The sequence below is a fragment of the Pholcus phalangioides genome, unplaced genomic scaffold (assembly GCF_987345545.1).
Source record: "Pholcus phalangioides strain wild (caught in Gottingen) unplaced genomic scaffold, Ppha-v1.0 ptg000022l_1, whole genome shotgun sequence".
NCBI lineage: Eukaryota > Metazoa > Arthropoda > Arachnida > Araneae > Pholcidae > Pholcus > Pholcus phalangioides.
In genome coordinates, this window is record NW_028301615.1 from 15439105 (window position 1) to 15458259 (window position 19155).

The 19155-nt window shown below is 34.9% G+C and overlaps 1 protein-coding gene across 1 annotated transcript in view; it reads left to right on the forward strand.

The window, feature by feature from the left end:
* Positions 1-409: 409 nt before the first annotated feature.
* LOC149069522 (activating molecule in BECN1-regulated autophagy protein 1A-like) overlaps positions 410-19155 on the forward strand; it is a 34397-nt gene continuing 15651 nt past the window's right edge. Inside the window, exons 1-9 of the mRNA XM_089250140.1 lie at positions 410-679; positions 6879-7010; positions 8060-8118; positions 11030-11213; positions 11502-11674; positions 13000-13252; positions 13433-13923; positions 17875-18013; positions 18230-18323. Coding sequence (XP_089106266.1) covers positions 677-679; positions 6879-7010; positions 8060-8118; positions 11030-11213; positions 11502-11674; positions 13000-13252; positions 13433-13923; positions 17875-18013; positions 18230-18323 — 1528 coding nt within the window. The 5' untranslated portion in view covers positions 410-676. The remainder of the gene's footprint in view (positions 680-6878; positions 7011-8059; positions 8119-11029; positions 11214-11501; positions 11675-12999; positions 13253-13432; positions 13924-17874; positions 18014-18229; positions 18324-19155) is intronic.

Consider the following 19155-nt stretch of genomic DNA (forward strand, 5'->3'; position numbering starts at 1 on the left):
CCTCTTTCTTTCTCTCGTTTGGTTTTTTGTCCTTTTCTACCTTGGTTGTTTGGTTTCATTTTTTGTTACCACACACTCATCCAGGGACTCCATGTCATCATATCATTTTAAAGCGGCTTAACATCGTCCCCTAAGCCTGAAGACTTCTTCTCCATCTCATATAACATCTCCATCTGCGTTTGTTTCGTCTGGTTTGTGTTTTTTTTTTTTTTCTTTTTTTCATACCCTTCTGAAGAAGAAGGAAGAATGGAAATTGCTGAAATTTCTATGTGTTCTGTGATTGTTGAAAGCTCTTTCGTTAGTACATTTTTATAACATATTCTATGCTCTTGTGGAAGTTTCTTTCTCTAACAGGGGATGGCCCGAAGGCATAAAGCCCTGTATAATTGAAGAAGAAGAAGAAGAAGAAGTGTGTGTGTGTTGTATCATCATTGCATGTTGTTATTATGTGTGATTGATAATCTACCATTTGCCCGTTTTTTCCCCTTTCCCTTCGAATGCATTCATTTGCATTTGGATTTATAAATTCGAAGAGGAAAAGAGAAAAGTTAAATTCAAAAACTAGTCATTAGTAAACTGAATCTTTTATTTATTTTTATGAGGGAAGAAACGGAACGTTGAACCAACGCCTCGACCATCTTTACTGATTGATTGGAAAAAAAAACAAAACGAAAACATGGTGAGTTGGAGGGTTATAATCATGCATATGTTTACCATTATACTCAATAGATTTACATTATATGCCCTTTATTTATCGCGATTTACTATTTCCTTATAATTTATATTGATTATGGATCACACTGTTGAACAAATTTCCATGAAGTCTTTGTAAATGCATTCGAAATGAGTTTGTATAAATTTCTGTGACTGTAAGGGAACAGAATATTACCATATCGCTAATTCATTAGCTCTGGTATTTAAAATTGGAGGTGCGGGGTAATGAAATACACAATTCATGGGTATAAGGGGAACTTTGCATAAACCTTCCTCAAATTTATTAGGAATTTTTATGACAAACTATCGGAAAATGGGCCAAAGTACATAATAAATAACTGAATAATTGCATTTATTTTGTGATTTGAAGTCTGCTTTCTCTTGATAATCCAACAATAAGTAGTCTCCTTGCATTGCCAGGCGCAGTTTCCCTTCATAACTATTGTCAATGGCAGCAATGTCCTGATAGGAGCTCAAACCTTGTTCGTTACCACAAAAAAATCAGAATCATTTGTTCCTTTATCACAGTCTGATTGATATTCTTTTGGTGTTTCCGAAGCAGATGCAGATCCGGGGGGGGGGGGTGTATTGCCCCTCCCAAGAGCTTGATAATATCTGGGAAAATTAGGCTTTTCCATAAACTACAGGACGATCTCGCAAACCTACACAATAATTCTCTCCTCCCGACACATCGCCCCTGGATCTGCACCCGTTCGTAAGTAGGTAGACTGCCCATATTTCTATTGTATCTCTGCAGCATCTCTCTTGATTATCCAGCAGTAGTAGTATACTAATATTGACAGGCACGATTTCCCTTCATACCTTTTACATTTTCAATGGTGGCAATGCTCTGATAGAATCTCAAACTATGTTCATCACCGCAAAAAAATCAGAATCATTTGAAGGGCAATCACCAGCATCACTTGTTACTTCATCGCAGTTCATGGTGTGTTGGGGGTGTTTCATGTACAACCGCTCGAATGGTAGAGGGGATTTTCTGATGAGTTATATTTCTCTAATATGCCAGGGCTCATGTATCATCTTGGTCTTCGATTGATTCAACAACCAAAATAATGATGACATGTCGTTTCAATCAGTGGCGTGATTGCTTGTTTCTGACTAGGAAGGATTACTTCACCACATGCATAGCCACTAGCATAGCTTGGGGTGGGGGCATCAATGCCCTTTCCCCCATTCTCAGAGCTGAACTCCCATGTCAATGCAGTGAAACGGCAGCCCCCATATGTGTACACATAAGAACTGGGCATTGTCCTGGGCTGAGTCGCACTTGTAGATTGACATCCAGTTACAGGAAATGTCAAAATGTGTTGCTTTTTCGCAACTAAAAAAGATAATACATAAGAATAGTGTAACTTCAGATGCAGTCACGTGATCACATGGCTTATCAGCTTGACCAACGCTATTCCTTGTTTGTGTCATTCTCATTCTTGTAGTACATTCTACAAGGTGATCCAAAAGTCACGCAACCAGTTCTAAAATATTTTATTTTTAAAATGCTATCAAGAAATAAATTAATAAAGCTATATAATTTGAATAAGACAACATTTGTGGATACAAAAACAAAGTTTGTTTCAAAATGTTATAACATGTATTCAAATTCTGAGCCTTTTGCGTGAATGCAGGCATTCATTTTTTTTGTCAGGTTTGTGGCCACTTTTCTCAGATCACTCATTTTTTTCATCTTCATTTAAATGGTTTTTTTAGTCAATCGATGAACGATTTTAGACTCAGCCACGAAGCTGGGCTGGAAGAGATCTCGGCAACAGGATAAGTCTAGTGGCGCAGTTCTGGCATTCGTTCAGCCAATCGATGAAATGGGGATTATTCTTGTGCATTTGCACTTCAGGTGTCTCTCAAAGAAAAAAAATCAGAGGATGACAGGTCCAGTGATCTTGGTGGCGACAATCTTTTTGAAATAAGGTGGTCATCAAAAAATGTGGTGAGAAATCCATTGTCTCATTAGACATGTGGCAGGTTGCTCCATTCTGTTGCAAAAAGCAAAAACATTCATTTTCATCCAACAGTGCGATGAATTACAAGATAATATCCCTTTACAGTTTTCCATCCATCGTTTATTTAAAAAAAATGGATCTTCACTTTCCTACAGCGTGAAGTTGAGCACCACTAAACGATTTTGATGGAATGCAGAGGCTTTTCATGATAGATGTGCAGATTTTTCGTACATCAAATTCTGACATTTGATCTGATCTGTAGTTTTCACTCCGGAACAACCCAAATAAGACCAGGCGTTAAAATAATTTCTTCAGGGCTCTGTGAATGGTACAACATTTCAATCTTCACTTCATGCATTCCATTGCTGGCTCAGGTAGAGACAGGTGCCCACTTTGCCTGTGGTCTTCAATATTTCCAGTTTCTCTGAGACACAAATCGGAAGATTGTTGTCTTATAGGCACAGAACCATTTGGGAATTCATTTTTGATCGCCTCAATAACAGCTTTAAACAAATGAGTTGAGAAAATATTGTTTAATCATTAAAATTCTTTGCTTCAGGCAAAAAACCATCTTGATCATACAACAAAGAGCCACTGAGAGAATCAGTGAGTATGGAAAATTAAAATAAGCACGTCTTTCCATCCTGAATGTTATAATGCCCCTGAATGGTATAATGCATGAACGGTCTAGGGGCCGTTCAAGTATTACGTCATCATCGATGGGGGGGGGGGGGGTTTCCGATTAGCTGACTTTTTTATAACAAGGGGGGGGGGGTTGGGTAATGCTTACGTCATCAACCACCCTTTATGAAAATATGAAATATTCTTAATGGCATCTCATTACTCTGTGAGCCAAAAACAAGAAAAACATTTTGATATTTTGTGGGCACTTGAAGCAACATTCTCCCCATTGATAAGTGCCCTACAGAGCCACTTTAGTGATCTCTAAATTTTTCGCGGATCCAAGTGATCTCAAAATGTGTTTGGGCTGCTTAAGTGCTCTGGAACTGTGCCACGCATCACTCAAGTGATCCGTAATTATATGCTACGGATCACTCTTAAATAATCTGAGAATGTGGCGCGGGTAACTTGAGAGATGTAGAACCACACTTGGGGCTACATAAGTCCTCTAAAACTACGTCACATGTCACTCAAGGGATCTCTAAATGTGTCACGGATCGCTTAAGTGTTCTGGAACTGTGTCTCGGGTCATTTAAGTGATCTGAAAATGTGCCATGGGCCATTTAAATGTTCTGTAATTGTACCACAGGACGCTTAAGCGATCTGTAAATGTGCAGCTTACTTCATTTTTTACAAAATTAGGTTTGAGGAGGGCAGGCTGCATCAGATAACCCCATGGGCATATTTGGTCCAAGGGCGTTTATGCGATTTATCATTATATGGCGGGTCGCAATGAATTTATTAAAGATAAATTTTGAGTTTTAATAGCCATGAGTTTCAAATAACATTGAAATTAACAGAAATTGATTATAATAACATATAAAGGTATTTTCTTCTGAAATTTCAATTAAAAAAAATATTTTTTGCATTAAAAAAATGAATTTTTGATCGTGGGGAGGGGGGGGGGCACGAGCCCACTATGCCCCCCGTGTACGTCTCTGATCCCACCAATATGCGTTAGGATTCAGAGGGGCAGAGCTGATGAGGAAATTTTGCTAGCAAGGGGGGAGAGGGGGTCAAAAATGGCTAAACATTTGCTTACGTAATACTTGAACGGCCCCCTACGAAAAACTTTATGTTTACAAAATCAGAATTTGAGAAATTAAATTTTTTGTAAAGGGTTGTATGACTTTTGGATCACCCTCTATAACTGTGCAGAGTGACTGACAGGAAAAAGATAACCGTGTTTTTTGGATATCCGTGATTCCTTTCCCCAACATTAGCACAGATAATCAAGGTTCTGTATTAATTTCGCTTTTTAAATTTTTACTCCCTATTTGCTGATGCGAATACTTAATGTATGTAATGGTGTAATATATACTTAAATGTGGTAATGATCTATACTGTAGGCCTATAGTGTAATGTGTTGAAGTAAATACAAGTATGTGTGTAATTTTAATAAATGTATCATAGGCCTATCAAGTGATAAATATTTAATAATTATTACTTACTAATTAATAATTACTTTATTTTTAAATTATTTATTTTCAATTTATTTGCTTTCATTTTATTTCAATGTTTTGAAGATCGTTTCATAATTTTACACATTATGTCAATTAAATCTCTGTTAAGTGGAAACCTGTGTTCAACGGAAAAAAAATCTCGGTCCCTTGTGATTCCATTGAATGCATTGACATGCTTTACTGTATGCTCATGAGCCTGCATTTTTAAAACTTCGTTTTTTAATTTTTTTGTTGAAATTCTGTTACACAGGGCAGAGTTATTGTACTGTAAGTTGATTATGATTAGTTCCACAATTTGTTTTAAAACTTGATGTTGCTATAGGCCAAGGCTGGACAAATCTCAGGTGTCAGGTTGCCATGGTGACTAAGAAATTAGTATTGGTGCCTTAAAATTTTCTATGTGCAGTTACTGAATTAGAATCTGAGGAAAATACAAAATGTTTTGGACTTTATATCAGCATATCTGTCAATAACGAAGACAGTAACTATTCTCTTGGAAAAGTTGAAAGAAATACTATTTTGAGCAGGGGGTTTTTTGTGGGGGGGGGGGGAAATGTTTTTGGTGTCTAAAAAATTGCTCTCACACCTATATTTTTTGCAATTTGTCAAGATTTGCTATAGGCCTGGTAAAATTCTGTATAATGACATCCACTGTAATGGTATCAATTGGTCTTAATGCACTTTTTGTAATGTTAATACCTAAAAATTGATATTGGCATCTATAAAATTTTCTACGTGTGATTACTAACCCTTTTAAAAGATGATGATCTGTCTCCTAAAATATTTGGTTTGCACCTAGATTTTTTTAATTGATTTGTCAAGACCTATATCATTAAATACTTATACATATAAGTATTTAATGATATATGATACACCTACTACTAGTTACTAAGATGCATGCTGCCTATGTATATAATGTACCTTAGATCAGGGCTTGACAAATTGTAGGTGCCAGCTTGCCATAGCAACTAAAAAAATTTGTATTGGTGCCTTAAGTGTCGTTACTGCTCCGGGAAAAGAAATATACTTTGCTCCTAAAATGTTTAGTTGGTGCCTATATTTTTTTCTTGATTTCTCAAGCCCTGTTGATGACTAGAGTCAGAGTACAATGCAAAATTTTCATAATTTATGTAAGCATTTCCAAAAACATTGGGAGAAGGTCACTGAGGCCCAGAAAAGAGTAAAAAATTATTCACACTGTTTTTTTCTCTGAAAAAGTGTATTCTTAGCTCCTGGAAAATTTGGCTGGTGCTTAATTTTTTCCTATTTGTAGAGCTCTGCTCTTGAGAGTATTGTTATAATGAAGTTTCACTGTATATATGCTAATGTATGTGGTGATTATAATTAAAGTTACCATGCTCTAAGTAGTTTTTCTCAAAATCTGCTCATCTTAATGCTACCGAATCAATGAGACCAAAGAACAGAGATTTATGTTATAAAATAAAAAAGTTAAATTTTTTTACCACCAGGTGAATAAATAGCACTTTTTAATTTTAATCGAATTATTTTTTTCCCATTGTCCATATAGCATATGTATTCCAAGTTTTGATGGAATACCTCCATCAGAACGGGTGCTTCATAGGTCTGAGTACTGTCAGTATACTGACTGGCAATGCATATGTGTACGTCTGAGCAGTGTTAATATACTGAAACCACTCAAACCTATGTAGTGCCCATTCTGGTGGACGTATTTCATCGAAACTTGGTCAGGCCTATACGCTATATGGACTGTAGAAAAAGGAAATATTCAATTAAAGAGTTCCACTTATTCACTTGGCGATAAAAAATTTAACTATTTTTTTATTGTATAAATTACTCTCTCATGGTCTCATAAGATATCCTGAAAATTTGGACGCATTCTAATGAGTAGTTTTTCTACTCATTAGAATGCTATTCTAAAAGAAAAAAATAGATTAGAATTATTCTAAAAGATTAGAAATTATAATCGCTATGTAATATCTCTATATTTATGAGATGTGCAAAAGGTAAATCAGATGCAGCACATGTTTACTGCTTTTCAGAATTAGCAATTTATCTGTATTTTCAGGCTCGAAAATATCAAAATATCCTAGTTATCATACAAAGTCGAGAGATGGGTCTCCAAAAAATTAGCTCAATGAATACGATTCTCCAGAGGGTTGCAGAAGAGAAAGCGGTATGCTGTGAGTTGCAAGAAACTGTAAGTACTGTGAAATTCTGAAAAATATACAATATTTTCTTGTTAAAATGCATTTTACAGTTTATTTATTTTAAAAAAACTTAGTGGCATCAATCATATTCTCATTACTCCTTCAGTCCTCTCATCTAATATATCTATATATTTCACGATATCTATCGCGCTATATATCTTCAATTTGCAAGCCCATTTCTAGGATTAAAATTAAATTCCAATCCGAATTTTGCAGGTTTGAATTCCTAAAATAAACTTGAAAATCATGTAAACCGTATTTAATGATGGATACCTTACTAAATCAATGCATTTTTATCCCTCTGTCTGGATGTAATTTTTAAAAAAACTCTATATTTCGAAGGCAAGTCCAATGATAGTGAAAAGAAAACACAGAAATTCCCTTTCTTTTGCACAAATATGGCTTTTCTCTGGAGGTGAAAGAAACTGAGAAGAAAGGATTATTCCTATTATAGTTCATTGTGCTGATGGATCTTGCCAATCATAGTCAGATAAAGGATGATACTATGATTGGGGCAGGGAGTGGATGTTATGTGAATGGCTTGTTCAGCATGGCAAAAAGTCAGCCAACAGACAGTTCAAAATTGCTTTAAGAAAGCTGTGGGTTTTGAACCAGTCATCTCAGTGATGAAGGATCGGATTTGGTGGTTCACTCGAATTTCAGCGATTCTCAGAACAGTGCTGAAGATGAAATTTCATAACATTGGGACATAAAATAAAAAATTAATAATAAAGTAAATAATTTATTATTAATTTTAATTGAATTGCATAATAAAATTGAATTGTACAAAAAAGACCAACAAAATTTGAATGTGTTTTAGTGTATTTGCATACAGTGTTTCATTAGTATGTAGTAAAATATGGTATGATATTTTTATTAACTAATTTCTCAAAAACTCTTTATCTCAAATTTTTTTTTCGGTTTCGTCAGTTTCAAGATAGAGAGGTTGGACCGTATATCTAGTCTATTGTGTTAGTGATATTTGTTTTTCTCCTTAATTTCATTTGACATGCATTTATTTTACTTGTTTTCGTTGTAGCGCTGTAAACTTCCTACTTCTGTAAGGTCAACATTTTTGATGTCTTTCAGTCCAGATAGGTAAGATTGTACTACATTAGTATTTTTTGGGGATTAAACTACTTTTGCTGTTTTTCAGTCTAATCCAGAGTTCCCAGTGACCTAGAAAGTAAAGATCAGGGAAATCAAAAATGATCATATAAAAGTGAGTGAAAGTTCTGTGAAGGGGGGGGGGGAAGAAACTGAAGTTCTGGAAAAAAATTCGAAATTTAGAAGGTTACAATTTTGAATTATATTTCTTTTGGTGTTTTGGTTGGGGAAAGTCTGGGAAATGATCAAGCAGATTTTGCTGGGAACCCTGTATAGTGTGAATTAAACATTTTTTTTAGCTGCTATGTAATTAAATTTTTGAAGGGGGGAAATATCACAATTAAGTATGATAGCCAATGATTTGAAGTTTAATGTTTCATAAATATTTTTCACTTTTATTTTGTAATAATATTTTATTTTTTAGGTTTTATGATTACTAATCATGGATTTTCTCGTAAAACCCAAAAAATAAAGTAAAATGAATTATGGATTGTGTTATGAAAACAAATCTAACAGTGTGTTTCAAAACATTCTGTTATGAAAACAAATATTGCTCTAAAAATATTATTTCTGCTGTTTTTATCTCTTATAATAATGAAATCACCTTATTTCTTATACATATATTAGAAAAAAAAGGCAGTTTAAAATTTTTTTGATTTTTTTTTTCTGTCATTTTGATGGTTTTTCATGATTTTTTTGAAATATAAATCGAAATGAAAAGTTTATTTTTTTACATATATTTAGCTACTTAAAATCAAAACTTTTTATTTCTGACAGACAATGGGTTGGTAATTTATGATTTAACATCTTAGTTTGAAGTGTTCTCGAATTTTTCTGCCTGTGAACTGCAAAAATGCTTCCTGTAACAGAGTGGACACCATTGTAACAGAATGCACAAAAATGTTTAACGATAATAAAGATATCTGAAATATTCTAAATAGGCCATGCAAATACTTTTATTTTCCCAAAAATTATATACAAAATGTGATAGGTGACCCAGAAACTCCTCTTATAAGGAGTCATTCAAGTATTACGTCAGCAAATGTTTAGCTATTTTTGACCTTTTCCCTCCCCTCCTTTTCAGCAAAACACTCATGCTGACGTAATACTTGAATGACCCCTAACCTTTGAAAAAAGTCCACCCCATTTCCAAATTCTAAAAACACGCACCCCATCCCTCATAATTTGAATTTTGGTCTGGTAAAATTATTAAAATCTGATCAAAGTGGACATTGGACTTGCTCAGCTGTATATTATATCATCAGTATGATTTTTCTTTTATTTCAGTTTTTTTCATGAGAAAAAAAAAAAATTTTTTCAAAATTTTATTGTCAGTTTAGTTCATCTATGGCACATATATAAAATGTGATTCCAAGAAGTTTTTATGAAAAAAAAATTCCAGAGAGAGATTTGAACCAAGTCTCTTTAACACTTTTTTCAGGCTGGGACAGTCCGATTTTGAGGTTTTGCTAAAAACAATGATTAAGAAAAATAAGATACCATCTGAAACAAATTAAGAAATGTCATATGACAGAGCATTAAATAAGTACTAGAAAAAAAAATTAAAATTACTACCAGAGTGCTCTGAAGTTTTGTAGAAAAAATTACAAAGTCTCTGAAACAGTTCGTACACTTTTTTTGGAAATGACCCATATAAGAAATACATTATAACAGACTTTCTACTGTATTTTTTAGATAAAGTTTTTTCTAGATTTTTTTAAATTCCTGCCTTTTTCCTTAGAAAGAGTTAAACATATTGTATGTTGTAATATTTTCTTAATATAAAACATTTCTCAACCTATGATTCATGAAGGTATGACAGACAGACTTCAGAGGCAGGCAAATTTGGTTGTGATCGAAATTAAATTAAAATTATTCAATTAGTATTATTCGAGTAGTATTTACATGCGTTTCAATAAAATATTAAACCTTATTTACTGTAAGCTAACGGTTTTTGAATTTTTTATTTCCACATATTTCACTGTATCTTTATATATTAGGTGCAATGAGAATTCCTATGTATTTTATGCAGGGGTCTGTTCAGACCTTCTATGTAAGATTCTTCCTTTTTGTGAAAATTTTTGTTATTTTTCTGAAAAAGGGGTAATTAATTTTGTTGGGAAGCGAAATAATCTAGTTCATTTACAACGAAAGAAATTCTGAAGTTATGATTTTGTTAATTTGTATTTTGTGAAGGCTTCGTTTTTCAGATCCAGAATTTTGTGAAGGGCCCAGAAAATGGGCTCAAATTTTGGATGGACAGACCCCTGATCAGGGTTTAAGCTATGGTCACATTTTTCACAAAATGCTAAAGAAAATCTTAGAATGCGAAAGAAGTGGTAGCCACTTTCACAAAAATGTGCACAGGAGGTACAGAATGAGTAGACATCCAACCATCAATCATTACATTAGCATTGTAGCATTTTGCTAAAGCTTCCCCCCCCCCATTTTCGTTTTTTTACGAAAGGAATTTTTTATCTAGCTTATTAAACCCTGCCCCGGATATGTATATAATATGACATGTGTAAGATGACAGGTGACATGAAATGGACTTTCTAATTAATAAAATAATGCATTCATTATTTTAATTAAACCCTGGATCATCCTCCCCAATAACTCTCAACCCTAATGTTATCTGTTATTGCTACAAAATCTGTTAATTGCTACAGTACCCAATTTGTCCTTAGAAATATATTGTTATACTTTTGAATGTTTGTTAAAAACATGGGGCTAGAAGAGATCTCGTCAACGGGATAAGTCTGGCAGCAGACTTCTGGCATTCATTGTCCCTTATGTTCAGAAAGGTTGAGGAATTCTGACGTGAAGTGCTATAAATTTATTTTGATGTTCAATTTTATGTTCAGTGTTTGAATTCACTAATTGTGATTCTTCTGCTTTGAAGCACAAAAGTTGCATCAACACATGGTGATCACAAGATATATGTCTGCGATGTCAAGACTGGAAAGCTTCTTCACAAGTTAGAGGGTCATCCTAGGACTCCATGGTGTTTGGCATTTCATCCTACATCCAATGACATTCTTGCATCTGGATGCTTGGGAGGAGAAGTTAGAGTGTGGCATCTTCATGTAAGGACTTGTTTTTTTCCCGTATTGCATATATGCATCTGCATTTTCATTTGGATGCCCTCTCTTTTCTGTTATGAAATTTTTATGTAGGGCTAGACATAATCCACCAGCAATAAATCATGCTTCATCACTTTGTATTTTTTTGGTTCACTGTGAATAGTTTTGAATTTACCTTCTCTGATAGTGTTTTGCATATTATTCTTGAAAATTGAGTTCACCTAGTTGCTTGTCATCAACTTTTTTCAGTTATCTATAATCATAACATTGATTTATTCCATTTACTTGCAGGGAGGAAGCGAAAAATGGGGAGCTGAGCATAATACAGTCATTACTTCGCTGGCATTTCACCCATTGGACACAGTATTAGTCATTGCAACATTTAATCAGGTACACTTTTGGGATTGGAGTCTTCCTGCTCCATTTGCTACCTGCCGTACGGGATCAGAGCGAGAGAAAGTCAGGTTTGCAAAAACATTTGTAACTCTCTTCATTCTGCTACTATTTTGGCACATACAGCTGTCCATTATGTTTTGTTCGCATTTTATAAACTGTGCGTATGTGTAAAAACTCACCATTAGATTAGAGGCATGAAGCAATGCAGACAAATCTATTTTAAATTTTAAAGAAACCTAGGAGAGAGAGGAGAGTTTACAGTTGCATGATTTTTCAAGCATTTACCATCTTTATTTCAAAATGTAGAGCATAGATGACAACACCGGCTAGAACATGAAACAATCACAACTCCAACAGCATAAATACCTTAGGGTCATACGTATATACTCACATAAAACATTCTGACATGTACCAGTTTCTTATAAATTCCTTAGAGGAATGTGTGTGAGTTGCATGTATGGTCAAGTAGTAGTAGCATGGTTTACAAAAGTGCTCAGTGCTCCTGAAAGCAAATAAAAAAATTTCAATAGTGCTATTTTTGAATTTCTCATAGAGAGTATGAGAAATATACTGTATTTTAACATGAAAAAAAGGAATCCCCTGATTTTTTTTTTTTTGGCTTATAATTTGGAAAAAAGTTAAAAAGATTATATCTATAATACTCCCCAAGTATAAAAAAACCCTCCTATTTTCGGGACCCAATTTGTGGCAAACGGGTTCCTTATTACACATTAAAATACAGTAGTTTTTTCATTCTCATTCACTAAATTATTTCAGTGTATACTCACATCTTTATTTAAGGCCACACCTTTTTTCCCAATCATTTTTGTTTGTAAACCAATAAAAATTAATTTTTGTAAACGGTTTTGTTTTGAAACTAATTTTAATTTTGTAGGTTTCAATAATATATATAATATACAGTGAAACCTCAATATAACGATACTCTGCGTATCTACAGTAAATATTGTTGTAAAGGGATTATCACACATTATATTAAGAGACAGCAGTTTAACATTAGGGTTTAGACATTTTCAAACAAGACTTGAGAAAATATTGTTGTAGAGAATTTATCATCATAGCAAGGTTTCATTTTAACTTTAAATGTATGCACAAAATTTGTCTGCAGGTGACTTTTAAGGCACATTGGTGTGGATCCATACTTATGTAGAGCACTGTATCATGCAACTGACCTATATTATATAAAGTTAGTTACATGGCATGTGTGTAGCATTTGGCATAATTTTCAATTGTACCCATCCCTCCTCCAGCAAAATAGCTGCTGCCGCCTGTACTGACTAGATATATGCATTAATGAGAGAGATGAAGCAAAATGTTTTCAATGGAAATGCAAATATTACTAAATCTTATCTTTCAAAATCAACTATGCTTTCAGATTTGTCAAATTCGACAAGCTTGGTAACAGGCTCATTACTGGTATTGCAAACCTTCAACCACCCCAATGGCATTTTTCTCAGGAAGGAAATGATGTAAATAATGGCAATAGAAATTACAGGCGTGCAACATTAGAGCCGCTGTCTCCAACACTGCTAACTCCGTCTACATCGGGTAACACAGTATCCCAGCGCAGACAGTTGCTGACAAGGTTGATAAATGTGTATCAGCGCATTAGAGGATCTTTGCCTGAAGTAAGAATGAAAAATATTATTCTCTATGGCCATAAAAAAAAATGCTTGTTTATTTGTTTCACATTTGCATCATCTGTTATTAAAAAAATTCTGTCAGATGATAGTAGCTGTATGTCACTTGATGGGTGATTTATTTTTTTAAAGTTAAATTTAAATTAATGATTTTTTTCCCTCTTATAGCAGAGCTCAAGACAAGGTGAACGCTCTGATGGGGATAGAGCTGAAATTCCTGCACAAGAAGAAGTATCAATCACTCGAATGAGGCATGTCTATGACCAGATCTGTGACAGAGATAGGTATCTTGTTGAAGCTGGTGATAGATTCAGGTGTTATCTGCATAACTCTAGATCTGGTAACCAAAGTGGTGGTGGTGGTAGTAGTAGCGGTGGTGGCGGCGGCAGCAGCAGCAGCAATGCTACAGAGTCAAGAGACATTGCAGATAATGCTGAAGATTTTCTGGTCAGTGCATTTTGGAGAACATTCCATCGTCTTCGTTTTTGTTGCACCTCTCTTGAGATGAGACTACAGCAGCTTCAGCAGACAGCAGAGATGAATGCCAACGTGCCATCATCATCATCTTCATCCTCCATGCCTTTAGCATCGAGTATCCCTTCATCTCACCAGCACTTTTCTGGTTCATCTGAAGCATTGGGATTTCCTCCTCCTACTAGGTACATGCATATATAAAAACACATTTTGGTTTTTTCTCAAATGGCAAAACTGCCTGCTTTTTATGTTATCAAACAGGGGTGGACAAATCTGAAAAATATACATGCCTGATTGGGCATGTAACTTTAAAAAATACAAGTCTGAAAAACATTGTTTATTTTTCCGTTTTGAGCGAATTTTTTGCATGCATTCAAAACAAATGTGCTGCTATTTATTGATGAAAATATGCAGGCAATATATATATATATATATAAAATTAAGAGCATTGCACTACATTAAAAAAAATTTCAAATAATTTCTTTGATGAAATCTCGAAATTTTCTACAACACTAAGAAATTTCCCATGACAAATTTTAGGAAATTTTTCCCCCAGAGTTTTGATTAGTGATGACCACCTAGCCTAAGGCTGGTATTACACTAAGCTGGACAAATGCAACCAATTAGCATATCAGTTATACTCGAGTGAATACAACCGATAAGCTCATTGGTTACATTTGTCAAGTGTTGTAAAATAACTTTCATTTTTATCGTGTAGCCTAACAAAACTTTCCTTTTTCATAATATTTTCCCCTACACATTCAAAACAAACATGTTGCCATCTATTGATGAAAATACTGAAAAATTTAAATAATGTGAAATATATGTATTTGCATTTCTCATTTGTTTGAATTTTCCATAGACCATAAAAAAAATTTTCCCCTATTTTTTTTTTTTTGATTTTTTACATGCTGGTGTCGGCCGTGTGGTCTTAAAAAATACATGCCCGAGTGGATTAAATGCCAACGAGTAAATTTAAAATGCCCAACATGCCCAGGGCCTGTAAAAGGCACTGGGCATGTTGGGCATTTTTCCAGCCCTGTTATTAAATGTACAATGCTGAAAATTAGTTTTAATGCAATATACCCTGGCTTTAAACTAACCTTTTGCAAACCAATTTTTTTTAGTAATGACATTTTAACCATAGCTTTTATAAAGCAGGATCTGTTTGTTTAGTGAATGAAATTTGTGTACAATTTGAAAAATATTTTATTTGCCGTTTTCTTAAAATCCATGACAACCCACTCACTGCTCACATCAGGTGCTTTACACACAATGTATGTTATACTTGTACATATGTACTCGTGCGTAGAATTTATAAGGAATTTATCATGAAGGAGTAATGTTGAGTTTCAGAGCTAATATCATTGTCAAGGACTTATGATATAATAGCAACAACAACAACAATCTTCTATTTGCCATGAATCTTCCCGAAACATGACTATTCCTATCTAAGGCCACTTAAAAAATACTTAACCTTTTAATAGAAAAATTCAGATTTTGGTTTATTTTTTTTACTTTTTTTTATTTTATTTCTTCTTCGGATCCTTCAGTTTAAAAAACAAAAAATTCATGAAAAAAAATTTTCCTGTATTTTTTCTGGACTTGCATTGTTTGTATGTTTCATGTATGTTTGTTGGTCCATAGAAACAACATTAAAATTAAAATCAAAAAATTAAGTTTTATTCATCCTTGAAAATGGATGATTTAAAGAATTTGAATGTATGACACGAGTTCTGAAATGAATGAAATTTTTGTTTCGTAAATTAAGTTTGGAATCTCACACTTTCAGGAAAAAAAAATCAAGATTTTTGAAATATATAATATATAATTTATTGGTTTTTGAAACCAACATGTGTCATGAACCTATATATATTTTTCTAATTAATAAAACGGATGTTCCCGATTGGGAACATTACCCATTAAATGGTTTATGAGATAGAAAAATGTACTTAGCACAGCCTGTTTGCAAGCTGTTGTGTGGCATTGTGCTGGATTCTGTCATTCGAACAGGATCCAGATTCGAACCCTGTTGGCCCACCAGTGTGGTTGATTGAGATTGGTTTTCTGTGGTTTTTCAAATTTAAGCCCTTAATGCTAACTGGTCTCTCATTTGAAAAGATCTCAGAGAGCAGACAGACCTTCAACCATGATACATAACACAAAAATTCAGACATCTACCATTTTCACTTCAAAATATGGGAGACAGACAGCAACACCTGTATAACAAGAAACAAGCATAACTTGGGTTACATAAATATGATAGGACCACAAATACACATTGAACATTGAAAATTGAAGGACCGGACACACCCCGCTTCCCATCTCAAGGAGATATCAAAGCGTTCCCGAAAGATGGGTGCATCCGGAATTTTATTAAATATGTATATGTATATATATCTATATAAATTTGTATAACAGAATAACAAGTCCAATTACAGGAGTATAAATCAACAAAATAATTATGATAAATCATGATCGAAATCTAAATTGATATTATAACGTCCTTGGCACGTCCAGACTCGATAATCAAATTCCGTTGGTGGCGGTCCGTCCGCGTTCGTTGGATGTCACTAGTCATGTAGGCCGTACAACTATGAATCGATGTCATGTTTGCGTCACATGTCCTGGTCCAAGTGTCCAAGTCAGCCAATGTTCGGACACCCAGATGTTTTAGCTCATTTTAGGAACACATTCCTGTTCCATAAGCATCCTACGTCTTAATTCTCCTGGGCAATTAGGAGATTTCATCATTCCCGAAGCTACATCGGCTGGCTAGCTGGATTATGGGGTGCATTGATTCACAACGTTAACATGTTAAGTGTTTATAGTTTCTCCAATAAAGTTCACCGTTCAACGACGTATCAGTTTCGTGAATTTCCGGTACCCCTACGTGGCCGCAAGGTGTAGACTCTCCCTGGTATCAGCTTTACTGGTCTGGAAGGCTGAAATTCATCCTGCTTCTTCCGTAGTCCACCCATCTTGTCGTGCAGCAAATATAGGTTACGGTCCAAAAATTGAATCAAATTTTGAATGCGTGAGAAGTTCATCGGACTTTTTAGTATTCTTCTTTTGAATGCCGTCATCTGACTTTGTGACATCTGACCAAAATGAAACGCTGATGTGTGTGGACATTGGCAGACGTAATGCCATAGCGAGCCCGTAGCACCACACTTACAAGCATTGTGAGATGATCTTCCAAAGCGCTGCAAGTATGTCGGAAATGGACCATGCTCAGTTAAAAGGATTGTTTTTGTTCGCGGCCATACACACTTGCGCAAAGCCACTCGACGTTGTATCTTGTAGACGTCTTTCGTTGAGTTCTTGTTCCATTCAACTTGCCAAAGATGAAGCATTCTGTCTTTCAAGATATTACGGGCATGACTCCTCGGCCAAGGTAGAACAACCAAGTCTTCCAATGTTGTCGCTTCCTTGGCAAGTTGATCCGCTTTTTCATTTCCAGCAATACCAACGTGTGCTTTGACCCAGACTAACCTTATGTTGTCGTGAGCGCGTAGGATAAGACGAATACTTCGTACGTCAGGGTTAGGTGAACGAGGATCTTGTATGGCTAGGAGGCCAGATGCGCTATCTGTCAAGATTGTTACTGGACAAAGCATCTCTCCCGCACGTTTAACAGCATTGAGTATCGCAAAAATCTCGGCTTGGAATACGCTATTCTCTTTAGCTAACCTTCGACTCCATTGCTCCTCTATTGAACCATCTTCCGCTAGTACCACATACGCGCAGCCAGTAGCCGTTTCTGTTTTAGAGCCATCAGTGAATATTTTCTTAGAGCCCAAGGAATCTATATTATCAATACCAAATGGCATTATTTGAGACTTGGTGAGATGTCTGCTTGGGTGAAACAGCCATTGCTTATGCCGCTGCTCAAATTGGTTTGACGAAATTCTCTGCTCGTCCAATATTATGTCCTTTTCAAGATGTAGCAGTCTGGTCTTAAGAGCCTCGTACTCCATGTAAATACTCAAAGCTGGGTTGCCTGTAGCCACATACAGAACTTCGTTCGCGGTTGTAACGTATGCTCCTGTAAACAATTCAGTAAAAAACAATTGTGTTTCTAATTTTTCCAGTTTTCTTATTGTAATTCCAAAATAATTTTATCTTTTGTACAGTATATCTGGAAACACTAACCGTGGAACAAATTATCTCAGAATGACATCGGAGTTTTTGACAAACACACTTACCCGCTTCCAGAACTCTCTGCAAGTTACAGCATTTTCTGGTGCTGTTTCACAAGATGAAATCCAAATGGTTAGTGCAAAGACTTATTTTTTTTTCCGGTTTGTTTATTATTAAAATGTTTCCATATATAATTTCAATTACCATAAAACATTTTTTCTCTGAAAATTAATATATTACTTTTATAGTTTGTAGAGCTTTATAATAAGTAGAACTTTTGTTATATTTTCTTGAAGTACATTTTGTAATAATTTTAGAATGGTTTGATGCTTTATTTTTATTTTGCAGGTGCAGGGACGTATATCTGAAATTTTTGAGCGTCTACACAATGTTACAGGCTACAGAGCAACATTGAATACTTTACGTGAACAAATATTTGAAGGTATAGTATTGTTTAAATCAAAAGAAAAAGGCAAGATAATTTTAACTGACATGTATTTCTATGATGAAACTCTTTAAGTTTTTTTTTTATGTATTCCACAAATACAGTGAATTCCCAATAAGTCAACGTTGATATCTATCTGCTTGAGTCAAAGTTTTCACTCGGTTCCAGAAATTTCAATATTATTTTAGTATTAAAATTTTTCTTTAAATCAATTTTCTTTTAAGTCAAAGTTTTCGGGTGTGATATGAATCTTTAAAAAATTGCATCTAGTCTCCCAGGTGTGGCATGCATAATTCAAATAATTTATTTCTTCCCCTCCCTTTCCTTCTCCAGTTTGTCGATAAACATACCAGTGATAATGGACTTGCTCACCTGTGCTAGAAAATCTTGTTGCACTTCTGGTCATGTCAATGTCTCTCTTTCGTGCTGGAGGTAATTGACACCATGAATCCTGCAGGGCTGTCCATAAATCTGTAGGAGTAAGAGGGGGGTGGAGATCTTTTCTGAACAGCACGTTGCAAGGCATCCCAGATATGTTCAATAATGTTCATGTCTTGGGATTTAGGTGGCCAGCGGAAGTGTCTAAAGTCAGAAGAGTGTTCCTGGAGCCACTTTGTAGCAATTCTGGACGTGTGGGGGTGTCGCATTGTCCTGCTGAAATTGTCCAAGTCCGTCGGAATGCACAATGGATATGAATGGGTGTAGGTGATCAGATAGGATGCTTACGTACCTGTCACCTGTCAGAGTCATATCTAGACGTATCAGGGGTCCCATATCCTAACAACTATGCCAGACACTTGTTGTGTTATATAGCCGTTGCCGACTGCAG